Source organism: Melozone crissalis, unplaced genomic scaffold (assembly GCF_028551555.1).
Source record: "Melozone crissalis strain CALT ecotype California unplaced genomic scaffold, PUWL_Pcris_2 ptg000004l_1, whole genome shotgun sequence".
Taxonomy (NCBI): Eukaryota; Metazoa; Chordata; class Aves; order Passeriformes; family Passerellidae; genus Melozone; species Melozone crissalis.
In genome coordinates this window covers 810,908-824,987 of record NW_026535782.1, presented here as the reverse complement: position 1 = coordinate 824,987, position 14,080 = coordinate 810,908, and the positions used below count along the sequence as shown (strand labels likewise).

At 40.3% G+C, this 14,080-nt stretch overlaps 1 protein-coding gene across 2 annotated transcripts in view; it reads right to left on the bottom strand.

The window, feature by feature from the left end:
- SEMA3D (semaphorin 3D) overlaps positions 1 to 14,080 on the bottom strand; it is a 135,517-nt gene that overhangs the window by 23,359 nt on the left and 98,078 nt on the right. For both annotated transcript variants that reach the window (XM_054275505.1, XM_054275513.1), the window contains exons 9-12: positions 13,568 to 13,682; positions 13,056 to 13,125; positions 10,690 to 10,834; positions 242 to 464 (exon numbers count right to left, since the gene is read on the bottom strand). In XM_054275505.1, coding sequence (XP_054131480.1) covers positions 242 to 464; positions 10,690 to 10,834; positions 13,056 to 13,125; positions 13,568 to 13,682 — 553 coding nt within the window. The remainder of the gene's footprint in view (positions 1 to 241; positions 465 to 10,689; positions 10,835 to 13,055; positions 13,126 to 13,567; positions 13,683 to 14,080) is intronic.

The following is a 14,080-nucleotide window of genomic DNA, read 5'->3' as shown; positions in this document are numbered from 1 at the left end:
ATCACCCAGGCAGCAGGAGGCATTTAAATCCCAACAGCAGTAATATCCTGAACTGACAAATTAATTTAATTTAAGCATTTGCAAGGAGAGCTGGATCAGAACCAGGAGCACCTACATGCTCCCTGAAGCTGTATGCATAGAAAAAAGATGTTAATCTAGAGTTTATTCAGGACCTACTGGACTAAAGGCACTCTAAAAGGACGGGATTTTGCAGAACGATGCCGGAAGCTCTCTCTCATACCTGTCCCTAGGAAAATGACATCGTACTGGCCATCCTCTGCCATGACATGGTCCACCACGATCTGCGTGAGGCGATAGTCCACGTTGATGCGCGTGAACACGGGCGCGCCTGTCACCGGGTACACGGCCTTGTGCATCAGCGGGTGCCGCCGGATGAAGCTGATCACCTCGTCAGGGAAGTCCCTGGTGGACTTTATGAGCGGGTCGTAGGTTTTGCTGGGACACTGCATGACACAGAACAAGGAGATGAGAGGAATTTTAGGGAAGAAGTACAAGTAGAAATCAAGTTTTCCTCCATAACATTTCCAAAGCTGGTAATGATCGTATTTTTGAGTGGTTCTTCTCATCACAAAGCAGCACTTGGTCACCAATACCTCATTTTTTGAAAGAATTGCTTTAAAACCAGAGAAATCCTAATGATGGGCTGAGTAAGGGTGCAGAGAATTTTACTTCCTTGTTCCCTGCCACACTCACAGCCGTAACACCACGTTTGGTATTTTAAAGAGACAAACAGAGGAAAGGAGACCTGACCTGCTCTGTAGGATTCGCTTTAACCGTGCTAGCAGCACAGCTAAATTTACTGTTTAGTACCAGAGCAGAGCCAACAGCAAGCCTGGGCTGCCCTCCCGTGGCTGCTGCGGGAGGAGCGCACGTACTCGAAGTGCAGCATCTAAAGGTTTTCCTGCTTTTAGTGTTTCTGTTCCTTTTTCCAAAGCTGCCTGAGTTTCTGCTTTTGGCCTGAAATCAGAGGCCACAGCTTTTCCCTGTATATGGCCTGAAATAAATTCCTTTTCAGTGAACTGTACTTCCTACACATCACATTTATTTTTTTCCAAAAAAGGTGTATTGTCCAGACATCAGAAAATCCCTGTGTCTCATTATTTCTCAAAATTTACTTCCTTACTCATTCACTGAGCTGACACTCAGGCCCATGGCTTAGCTGCTGCAGCATCCTTTTCTCTAGCTTTTAACAGCAGAGTCTCATCCTCTTCTGCTCCTTCAGACACTTCTTCATGCTGGGGTTCACTCCCATCTCTATCAGACCCCTGCTGACAAACTGGTCACTCCACCTGTTTCTTTTGCTTACACAAAGTTGGTTCCAACACATCTTGCCTGAAGACCACTCACAAACCTACCTCTTCACCTCCTTCAGATTTTTCCCTTCTGAGCCTTTTGGGGTAAGCCCAAGTACATATGTGCAAGGTGGCTTATTTTGGTGACCCACAATCTCTCATCACCTATCTTTGCTTTCTTTCCACAACTGTTTGCATCTCTTTTCTGTCCCTTCTTTTACAATCAGTCTCAAATCCAAGCCTGAGAAAACTTCTGTTTTGAATCTGGATGCATCTAGATGTGTTACTAGGGAATTAAAATTCTGGGTAAGATGAACTGGACACATTATTACAGTTGGTGACAACTTTTCACATATGAACTATTCATTGCTTCTTTAATACTGTTTTTAATGATGCAATCCCTGTATTTACTGCCAGGTGGAGCTCTAACACAGCCTGTGAAGAAAGAAATGTGATGTGCTAATACCTCTGTATTCTGTCAAGAGTAAGTTAAGATTCGTGGTGAGGTTGCTCCACAGTTCTCCTTCATAGCAATTTTTGACAGAGAAGACTTTAGTTCACATTCCCAGTTACCCAGTTTGACATGTATTGAATCTATGGTGCCAGTTAAGGGCTTGTGGTTAGGATTTCTTCCACCATGTAAGGTAGAGTAGCAACTAAACACTAATTTCTGACTGAGGGAAAAGCTTCACAGAAGTATCTGAGACTATCTGCATATTCAGAAACAAAACAGGCCAGCAAAGCACAGATCAGCTGATGTTATACAACCACATCTATGGCCACATCTGAAATTTCTGTTGGGGTCAACTCCTGGTCTATTTTAGACCCCAAATGCTGCTACAGCACTGCCACAGCGAAGGTGACACTTGGAGAATGCCTAAACTGCAGAAAAGCCCATCTTAACATTAAACAAATGACTAACCAGGGGTCTGCACTTGAACCTGACCTCTGCTTTTAGTTAACAGAGCTGCAACCCCAGTGATTTGAGAGTCTGCAGCCTATTTCCATTCCTTGCTTGAACTGATTGTTATGGCTATCTAGACAGCTAACAGACTTGGTGCAAGTGTCCATTCACTTAGTGCCATTTCAGACTGTGGGAGTTAAGTCTCTGCATCCCCATCTTCATAATGGATCTGAAATAATTGATTGAAAAACATTTTAAGCCCCTGGATCACCTAATAGCTTTTGGCAATTTCCCCGTGGACAGTAAACCTGTGCCAATTTTAATGAAGATAAATTCCATCACACAATCATTTTTGTTTCATTGGACAATTCCATTTATGGCTCTGAAAGAATAGACAAGAAAAAGAAAAAAAAAGGGTTGCACTGTCATGTGATAACCACCCAAAAGACATTCCTTGAAGATACAGTTGAATAAAAGCAAGAAAGAAGAAAAGGAAAGTCCTGTTGAAAAAACCAGTTCCACTGGAAACAGATATTGCAGGGAGCTACTCCTAGGGGGTTTGTGCCAGCAGCCCTGTAAGAACTTCACCCTCTGGCTTGCTGGGTATCCTCTCCCACATTCTGCTTTCTGCTGTGTTTTTACACAGTCTTTGTAAGGCTACATTCTTGCAGTGGGCTGTATTCAGCTTGGCTTTTGAAGAGAACAAGATCAGTAATATAATTTCACAAACAAATAGGACTTTGGGACAAAAAGTAGGCTTTGGGATTAAAAAATGTTTACCTTTAATCCCAAAGTAGGCTTTGGGATTAGAAAATTATGTTTACCTTTGTGTTGAACAAAAGTTTTTTGGGAAAAATAGAGAGAAACGTGATAACTTTAATTGTCTTTGAATCAGAGTTTTGCATTAATTTATTCTGTAAAGGATGAGAAACAAATTCACCTCTTCAGCTTCCCAACCATGCAGTAACTCTCTTCCCCCTCACAGTGGACTACAGGTTGATTTTCCCCGTATGTTCCTTTTCTGTGGTTATGCTCTCACTCATTACTCAGAGTGATCACCTGCATCTGCTGGAAATGTGCTGACTGCTCACCAATTAACAACTCAATTCCAGAAGCCCATTTCTATGTGAAAAATAAAAATGGGAGTAGCCCCTTCAGTCTTAAAGATCTCCTAGATTTTTGCCAAAAATCCATCATCAGAGGAAGATGAGAGCAGTGACATCACTTACTGAAAACCACTGGGATAAAATTTCTGACAATATGGAACTACAGAGCTGCTACAGTAATCCCAAAGGCCCAAGCCCTGCCATGCACGATACAGGAAAATCTTTGCCAGCTTGCATAGTTAATTTAGTAAAAATAAGGACTAAGGGTTTGATCCAGAGATCTGCTTCAGTCAACAGGGTCTTTTCCAATGATTTCAGTGGGCTTTGGACCCTATCCTAAGACAGCATGACCACCAAGAACAGCTGGGCAGGTGTGACTGTTATCCTTGGCCAAGGGAGTTATTTCCAGAGGCATCACTCACTGCGGCATGATGGATGGAAGGGGGAATCAGAAAGTCATTTTGGCCACCCTTTGGCAAAGTTGTCAGGCAGTTTTTTAAAGCTGTGTCCACCCATCATTGCAGAACAATTCCTGTAGACTTGTGCTTCCTTTCCTAGCAATCAGTAGGATGTAGGATGGTCGAGTGGGTGAGTGAAACAACCTTTCATGTCTGAAAATGTGAGTTCACATCCTGTTGCAGGTCTCATGACAGCAGCACCGGGTTCTCTGCCCAGTTCATAGTTCATTTATTCACATCATCAGCACCAGATGCTGTCTCAGATACGTGACATCTCCCACTGGGGACAATAAGATATTAGCTTTTATATCAAATGTCACAGGAATAGATTGGCAGAGTTGTTTTATGTGGACTACAAGAGAATCTGGCTTCATAAAAGTTCTCATAACACTATCACTGTGCTCTCTCAGCACCTTCAGCTTTTGCTGTAGGGATGGGATTCATCTCACGTGATCTAGATTTTAATCTTGGCTGTATGTGAACTGCACAGAAGAGCAGCTTCTCTTCTCACAGAAGCCTATCTTTCTCTTTCTGATAGAGAATTCTAAACAAGCAGCTCAGATTTGATGCTCTTCTTCTAGATAGCTGATATAAAAAAAAATTAATCAAATGATATCAGTCAAGATCCTACCACTAGATAGGAATTTTGCAAGAAGCTTGTTCACCATATAATCTATTCTTCAGAGGTTGCTTAGGCCTTTGCTGCCATAAATAATAAATTGATAAAAATATATGTGACAGAAATATAATGAATATATAAAATATAATATATAAATACAAAAAATGAATAAAATGTATGTGTCAGAAGGATAAAACAAAACTAGACAACCACCCAAAACAAACAAACACCCCCAAACCCAACAGAAACAGAGTTGGAAGTGCTAAAGGCATCTCTATTCAACTGCTGTATAAACTCTATGGGCATAAACCTTTTGAAAAATCAATAGTTACTTAAATTTATTGAAATGCCTTCTGTGTGAGCTCAGTTTGACAGTAATCACTCTGGACTACGTCCTGATCCCACGTGATCTACAAAGATGCCTTCTCTTCCCTCACCTGTTATTTGTATGAATGTGGTCACACAGTGGTAAGTTAAGACTAAGCTTTCTTAAATAAAAGCAAATACACACTAAATTAACACCACCACACATTTGTAAGCTTTTTTCCTTTTTTCACTTGTCTTATTAAATTTGCAGCTTAGCAGAGTGCTGGATGTGTGGATCTCACACAATGCTGAGACATACAGTGTGACTGTGTTAACATTATGTGGGAAACGTGGCCAAGTTTCTCAAAAGCTGGTGCCAGAAGCTGGGCTCCTAAATAAACCTCCAATTTGCCAAACTGGATAGTGCTTCACACCATCTAGTGAATTCAGTAAGAGCTGCTGGATCTAACACCTATTAAAATGGTGGCAATTATTTGGGAATCCAGCTACAAGGTATGTGAACACATATCCTTTTCATTAATGATGCATCTGAAGTTCAGCAGTGCTGGTGTCTCCTGACAAACTAAAAAGAGAATGTTGTTCCCTGGGAACCTCAAAAGGGTTTCTATTACAAGTGTGTTGAAAATCCCAGTTTAAAAGTGTCTTGTCACATGTATCCTGAGACCCACTGAACACCGAGACTCAAGCAGCTACAGGGTAGGGTAGATTGATTATATTGAGTGAAGTAGGCATCTGCTTGCTTTTATAATGGCCAGGCTGGGGATTTTTATGGATTTCAGAAGGACAGCTGAGAACCATGCCAGCAAGTCACTCTTGTGAGTACTGGAAGTATCCAGTATGAAACATAAAAGAGTGAAGTATTTCTTAAATCACTCCCATAGCAGGGAATTAGATGTCTTACTCTCCTTGAGCAGGTGTCCCTTGTCCTGGGAACTCCTGGCTCCTTCATGTTTAAGGTGTTTTACTTTTCACAGGTTAATTATCTCTTATCTTAGCCAAAACTAGCAACTGTCAAGTCTTCCAGGCTCTTTATAAATTGTGTTATCACTGATTCATTAAGCAAACAGCAGATAAAATAGAGGAACTACCATCATCCTCTCACTTCTGTGTTAAATGGGGATCTCCAACACAGCCAAGGCACTGAAGATGAAACTCAGGCTCCTGTGAGGCCTAAACACCACTTGGCTTCTTTTCTGTACACTCATCAGAGCTTCACAGTCCATTCTGTATTTGTCTATAATGTCTACAAAATCCCTCAATGCTCTCTACAAGATGAGTGCCAGGAGGACTGAACACTCAGTGGGGAGACTTTCACAGTAACCTTGAAGCTCCTCAGTGAGCCTGGAGGAAGGCTGGGGTGAGGGGAACAAATCAGGTTTGCAGGAGAAAAACAAACAGTGCCAATTTTAAATGGAATCAAAGTCACTCCTCCCCTGCAACAAAAAGCACAAACAAAACAAACAAAAATTTTAAATCCCCTATTATTTTTTAAATGGTTGTATCCCATTGTTTGTGCAAGATTTGTTCTAGTGTTTTTTCTTGAGCACTTTGTATTGCTTTTCCATTTAACACACCTGTGCCCTTGATAGAAAAAGCTGAGAAAATTGAGCATTAATCTGAGACTAGCTGAGCTGAGACCAGCTGGATGAGTGAACTTGACTTTGCAGGTGGCACTTTGCAATTCTCTGCTGACCTCCAACATGAGGAAAGGTGACAAGGTTTGCAACATTGCAAAAGGCTGTTACAAGCTGGAAGGTGATTCATGTTGTGGAAAACAGGTTGGTAAGTAACAGGAGGTGTAGGAGGCTTTCTGAGGAAAATAAAACCATAAAGTGAAACATTTCACTTAATTAAGCTGCCCCATTTTACAGTAGGGAGATCAAAGGAGGGAGGAATCGGAGAAGCAAAGAATGCTGTCTGTCCCATAAAAGATAGGCGAAAGGGGAAGATAAACCTAAAAATAACAAGAGCAACCTTAAATGTTTTATGAACAAGCTTATTAAAGCAGCAAAACTAACCAGAAGGGAGGACAAGGGAGGTTTTTGGCAGGCAGTATTTCTCTGTGGCACAGCCAAGTCCCAGTGCACACATCTTGATCAGCCTGCACACTGGACTACCAGAAAAAATAAAGGAAGGGGTTCCACCGAAGAAAGGGAGAGAAAGCAACTGAGAGAAAAGAAGATGAAGAAGGATGAAGCTGAGTCAGGGGAGGTTTAGGTTGGATATCAGGAAAAGGTTATTCACCCAGAGGGTGGTTGGGCACTGGAACAGGCTCCCCAGAGAAGTGGTCACAGCCTGACAGAGCTCTGGAAGCATTTGGACAATGTTCTCATGTACATCCTGTGACTCCTGGGTGTCCTGCACAGGGCCAGGAGCTGAACTCCATGATCCAAATGGGTCTCTTCCAGCTCAGTGGATTCTATGATTCTAAAATTACATGATTACAAGAAAATCTGAGGCGTTGTAAGGGAACTCATTTAATAAAAAGAAAACACAAGAATTCAAGAGACCAGGACCATATTCAGATCTGGAGTAGAAAGAGGTGAGACATTAAACTTTTTAAATTGACAAGAGCAATGTGTTGGGCTGCTCCTTCTTGCAGCTAAGTGACTCAGACTTCCAGGTTCTTACTTTGCTCATTCAGATGTTTGTTTTGATCTTCTGACAAATCAGATCAGTAAGATATCTAGACCCACCAAAACACTTGCTGTTGTCCTGGCTAGCATTTAACAGTCCTGCATTCTGCAGTAGATCAGACTGAGTGTTAATCTGCATCTTTAAATACTGACATTTCTCTAAAAGTCTGATCTTAACAATATTTACTCATCATCAATGAAATGAGTATGACTCCTGTGTACCCGATAAGAATTTCCAAATGGGCACTATGAGTTGCTGTGATACTGCAATTCCTACAGCTCAATAAATAAACGAGAAAAGTTTTCTTGCTCCTAATTCACTGAAAATCTTGTTCAAATGCAGTCTGTGATTTCTGGGACGGCATTATGAAAATTCTGCTTCAGAATACAGAACACATTTTAACGGAAATTCTCCATGGTTTCTTTATTAATGGACAATTTCCTGAGAGAAACCCTAAAAGACTGGAATAAAACTGGATTTGTTATATGGGGACAGCTGCAGATATACAAGTCCAATTTTTTAAACAGCCAAAGCAGATAGAGCAAAAGCTCCCTTGGTTTTCAACTCACCCTTTGTGTTGGGGCTGCCTGCTTCATGCTCTTCTTTCTGTCTCTTTTTATTTTCACCTTCCAAATGGAAACAGATTTGAAGCCTTGCCACTGTTTAATTCCCATTATTTGCACTTGCACTTTAATACCGCTGAGAGAAGTTAAAGAGGTGCATGTTCTGCAGTGTCAGTGGTGGGGAGTGTGCCAGAGGTCCCCTGCCATGGTGTCCAGGGGTGTTTTGATGACAGCAGAGGGCAGGCAGAGCCTGCCACAGCCCAGGGACACGAGCAGAGAGGGGCTGCTGCTGTCTGAACCCACTCAGCATTGCGAAGGCATGATATCATGGTCATGCTGGGAGTTTATCTCACACACAAATTGCCACAGGAAGCATTTTGTCAAAATTTCAAAATCAAAGTAGTCACAGTCTCTATAGTGAGCAGCTTTATTTACTTAGGAGATAAAGGCAGCAGAGCAGAAAGTTAAATTAGGGTATGCAGTCTCCTGCTTCTGTATAAATGCTGAAAGGAAGTCAATGCATTTCTCAAAGCCAACCACCAAAAGAAATGCATTTCCTAGAATAGCCATTTTTAGACTTTGCCAGTAACTTAAAGTATAGGAAATATAGAATCAGAGCAGTGTAAGCTATGCCAACTGTAGGCAACACTTACAAGGAGCTTAAATTTCAAAAATGTTCTAGCAACTTTAAAAAGGGTAGAATATCCCTCTGGCTTTGTTCTGAGCATTCCTGAACCACCTCACAGCTGACAAAAAAATGACAAAATTAATCTTTAAGGCAGAGCATTTCAGTGGTCTTCAAGGTTCAAGCTGCTTCTTTTCCTTGCCTTTCAGCACAGTACTGCTTGTCCAGATCCCACCCTAAATTCATTCATATCCAAGTTTGGCATAGCCCATCACCAGCCAAGAGCATGGCATGAATCTACTTATTTGGATACCCTACATCAAACTACTGAGCCTCAAGTATTTTGCAATCCAGCTCACTAAGGGAACAGATAAAAGTTATGCAGAAATACATTTACCTCATCTACATAGTAAATAGATAGATATCTTTCTTCTGACAGCTTTCCTCAGTAAATCCACTTCCTTTCTCAGTCCTTGGTCAGACAAACTCCTACAGACTATGAAGGTTTGGAGGACTTTTAAGATACTGTTTCCTCACAGCTGTTATCAGGTGCTTAAAGGTAGCAGTTGGAGAGCTAAGGGCTGGCTTACAGAAAATATTTATCTTTAAATTTTCCAACTTCTATAAAACTTGCAACCATGGATATTCAAATCAGCGATAAAGATCAGCACTGACATGCTCAACCATGTGATGGCTAATACACTCAAAAATGCAATGAGCTTATGACCCGTCTATCTGTGCAAAGTGTTCATCCTTATGGGGCACTGAGGTTTTCAAGAGAGTTATTTTAATCTCTTTAGATGCCATGGGACCAGCTATTGTTCTCCTTGGCACCATTTTTGTAGCTAAAATTAAATTAATCTGATCTTCTTAACCAGCCGTGGAAGTTGCACACACACAAAAAAATTAAATTTAATCTTCTTTATGCGGGCACTGTGTATTTCACATGACAGAGAGATGCGTAAGCTGGCAATGCCAAAATTGTCCAAATAAGTTGAGATTTGCTCCATCAGGGCAGATCATGGGCAGGCCAAATTATGAGCTGTCCTGGTCTTTGGAGAGAGAGCTGCTCTGAGGCTCATCCTCAGCTGAAAGAAGGGAATCAGCACCTGGGGCCTGACCTGCCGAGCACTGGGATAACCATGCAGTTCAGCCCAGTGGAAGGATGAAGAATAAAACATAGATATACAATGAAATGTGTGAAAATATGAACTAAATTAACTAGATAGTGTGGCTTACACCAGCGTTGAGGTCAGAGAAATAGTGCAGAAATGGCCACATGGCTTCTAGGCCACGTCCAACACTGACAGCTCACGGCTGGCTGCCTAATACTTGTTCACTGAATACCGACCAAGAGGACGAAGAGCTATTCCAGATAAAATTGTTGCTCTTTTACTGTTTTATGTACAAAGAGTTGCCTAAAGTTGTGATGATGTTTTTAAAGTTGAGGTGTTTTTTGAAAATACCATTTCTTCCTCATCTGTCATGCTGGCCTGTGCTTTTCGAAATTTAATACTGTGACAGAAGTCGGAAAAGAAAACTTAATGAGTTTTTCAGTTTTCTTCCTTGCTTTTAACTGCTACAGCTAAAAGACTGGGGTTAAAAGTATTTCCAGATACCAAATTTCTCTTTTCTTCCTGTCACTTACTTTTTATCACGTAACATGTCCAGCAGTTAGCTCCTTATTTTACTTTAAAACACAGCATATGCACAAATAGACACAACAGAATTAGTGACACTATCACGATGATTTTAACAGACATGAAGGTAACAGAAATACAGATAAAAAAACCTGTGATAACTATATAAAGAAATACTTCTGGCTTTTTATGAAGCATTGATGCCTTAGAGGTGACCCCAACAGACAGAAATATAGCTGTACAGTGGGAGACCACAATATGAGAGACAATCAGGAAATAGTCTGGACACAGTGTTATCTGAGAGACATGGAAAAATGTATATTTATATACTTACAGTGTAGGTAGAAGTCTGAGCTATCAACAGAGGGGAAGAGTTGAGAGGATAATTTGAAACATCCTGAGCGGAAAATACAAATTACCAGCCTGGGGAGGGAGGGGTGTGAAGCACGATTGCTTTTTGAGTAGAAGCAGAGGTGTGTAATTAAGGAGAGACTCACTGTTCCAGGCCTGGGGTAGGGGATGCGGCCCTCGTACTGCACCCAGCGGTGATCCGCGCTCTCCTTGTGCGCGTAGGGGCCATTGAACACGGCCCTGATCTCGGCCATGCTGTACACACATACTGCAGAGCCCTTGAACACCGAGCTGCAACGTGAAGAAGGATGAAACTGAGTCAGGAGAGGTTTAGGTTGGGTATCAGGAAAAGGTTATTCACCCAGAGGGTGGTTGGGCACTGGAACAGGCTCTGGACAACGTTCTCATGTACATCCCGCGACTCCTCGGTGTCTTGCACAGGCCCAGGAGTTGAACTCCATGATCCAAATGGGTCTCTTCCAGCTCAGTGGATTCTATGATTCTAAGATTCCATGATTACAGGAAAATCTGAGAGGTTTTAAGAGAATTCTTTAACGTGGGCAGGCTGCACACAGCCCTGGTGCCTCAGCCAGGGAGCCCCTGATGGGGCTGGGATCAATCCCACACCTGGCAGCTGATGTGCTGCTGAACATCAATGACCACAGGTCTGCTAACTACAGACATTTAATGTCACTGTTGTTGATGCCTAGAGAGGCTGACCTGGAACAGAGGCTAGACAGTGTTAAAGGAATAAAGTAGGTATTTATTAAAAGTAGGTACTTATTAAAAGTTATTTATTATTTATCAATCCGACACTGGGAGGCTGATGTGCTGCTGAAAATCAACGTGCACAGCTCTGCTAACTACAGACTTTTAATGCCACTGTTGTTGATGCCTAGAGAGGCTGACCTGGAACAGAGCCTAGACAGTGTTAAAGGAATAAAGTAGGTATTTATTAAAAGGCCTTCAAAGGATACACCTTGGGCAGTGCAAGAGCCTGGCTGGGGCTCTACCCAAGATGGATCCAAGATGGATGACCGGTCGCAAGTCTTCTCACTTTTATAAATTTTGGTCCATTTACATACTGGGGTAAATTGTCCCATTACAGCTTCAGCTCATGCAGTCCCATCCTCACAGATTGCTCTCCTCAATTCCCAGCTGTTTTTACTATTTGGGCCTGAAGCTGCAATGCTGTCCCTGGTTCTCAGGCTGGAAAATTATTCTTTTTGTATAACTGAACTGTGAAGAGAAGTTGCTAACACTTTATATGAAGTTCAGAGTTATATATTAAAGCAGTACAGAATCTGGAAAATATGAAAGCTAGAACTTAAGGCATCATTGTTACAGTTTTAAGCTTTGCTCGGTTGAAACCTGGTTTGGCCTTTGGGACCACTTGATAGAGTGTTTTTTCTTCTAGTGGCTGACAGTCTCCAGCTATCATTTACTAGCTTTATTTTTACTAGCTATTTTAATTAGAATTTTATCCAGTGAAGGATATTAATTTACACTGTGTTCACATCTAGAAGCCCATATATTAGTGATATAGGTGAGGTCCCTGAGAATTAAAAGTTGCATTGGAAAGACCAAAAAAAAAACAAGATATAAAAATAAACAGTTATTGAATTTTCATGCATTTTCCCTTTTAAAAATATATTTGTCTAAAAAAATCTAAAACAGTTCAGTTTTCCAAAGAACACCATGCCAAGTTCCTGAGTAGCATGTACTTTAGTTGCTTGACAAACCATTTCCCTTATTGTGCAATATTGACTTCAGTTTTAGAGTATTTTTTGTGGTTATATATTCTAGGCAGCTACTGTGGTTACTGCTTCTGAATTAAGGAGTGTCTTGGCAATTCCTCATTGTACTCATACTCTTCAGCATTTGGCTAGTCATTATTTACACTAAATTCAAAGGTTCTGGAGACAAAAGAAAGAATTTTTAATTTTCTTTCTGACTTTTTATAGAGATCACCTCACTATTGATCTGAAAGGTCATTAATTAATTAGTGCAACCTCCTAAGATAAAGCTAGGTTATCCTTTCATTAACTCTGAACTATAAAATCATTCAACTATCAGTTTAGAGAATAATTTTGATACTAAGAAATAGCAGATGTCTAAGAGTTGCTTACAGAAATGAGGCTTCACAACAATCATTTGCCTAAAATTGTAACTATTGGTTGCTCAATAAATATGATAGAAATTTACAAATTCACTCGATGAAGCTGAAATAATCTAGTTTGCTTTTGATTGTTACATTTACATTACTTTTTATAATCACTCTCAAAAGATAGGCACACAAACAAATTAAGTTAGATATAATTTATTATTTCCAGTACTGAAAAATATTGTCCTCAATGACTACAACCCTAACACTGGACACCAAATTCCAGCAGTTCCTACTCTCAGGAATGAGGATCTAGTCTAGAAGACCTGAGAATATATAAAAGTATAAAAGTTCTGAGTAATATCTTCATCATTTGTTTTCAGAGGCAAATACAATCCCAACACATACCTTGTTGTAGTGAAGACTCCATAAACAAGAGGGTTCCTCTCATCTCTTGTAGAAAGTAAGAATACATCTTCTGCAATGAGAAAAATATATTTGGGGATTTTAATTTTTTAGTTAAACATCCACTGACTATTTCTACATTAACCATCTGTAACTAGGAAATTCGTAAAAATATAACCAGGTTTTATTTTTGTTGGAATTTTAGTTTCTGCCATGTGAATTTTTGAAGCAATATTCTGAAATGTGTTCCTTTGCAGATAGTGTGGGTTTTATATCAAATCAGATTTTTCCTTTCCAGCTTTTGAGGGAAAGGGAAAAACACTGTAATTCTGATCAGATCAGTATTAACTATAACTAGGGACTTCTGATCAAAGTCAGAGGTATTACTAGCCCTATTTGGAAGAAGATTCAAATCAAAACAAGACACAGTGCTTCTATAAACCAGAGGGGGAAAAATTCCAACAAAAGCAGGTATTACTAACATCAAAATAAACATTAAAGAGAAATCAACTTACGCAGCTCATCGAAATGTGTGTCTGTCCCTTCAGGACCAGGTATGGAACACACAAGCCTGGCCTTCAGAAAAGTTGTCCACTTGTTTATTAGGCTTCTTTGGCCTCCCATATCATTCTAACAAAAATAAAATGAAATTCTTGAATATTAAGAAAGTAAGGGCTTTAACACATGACAGCACAGTATGGACTGGTATCTTCTGTCTGATTCCACTGTTGGCTCTAACCACAACATAAAAACCCTTTTTTTTCATTTTCTTTTTCCTAAAAGAGTGTAGGAGAGCCTTTTTCTAAGTAGTTTCTGCAGTTACTTATCAGTTCAGAGAGAGGGCAATTCAAATTTTCTCATTATACACAAAACTGATTGCAAAGTTCCTTCACCAGCTTTTTAACTGAAATATCCATATCACATGATTTATTGCTCTCTGTGAGGCTAATTTTTATAATCAGTTTTTCTTCAAAATTCTTTACAAACCAAATAATAGAGCAGAACATTTTGGATAGATTTTGCAAAAA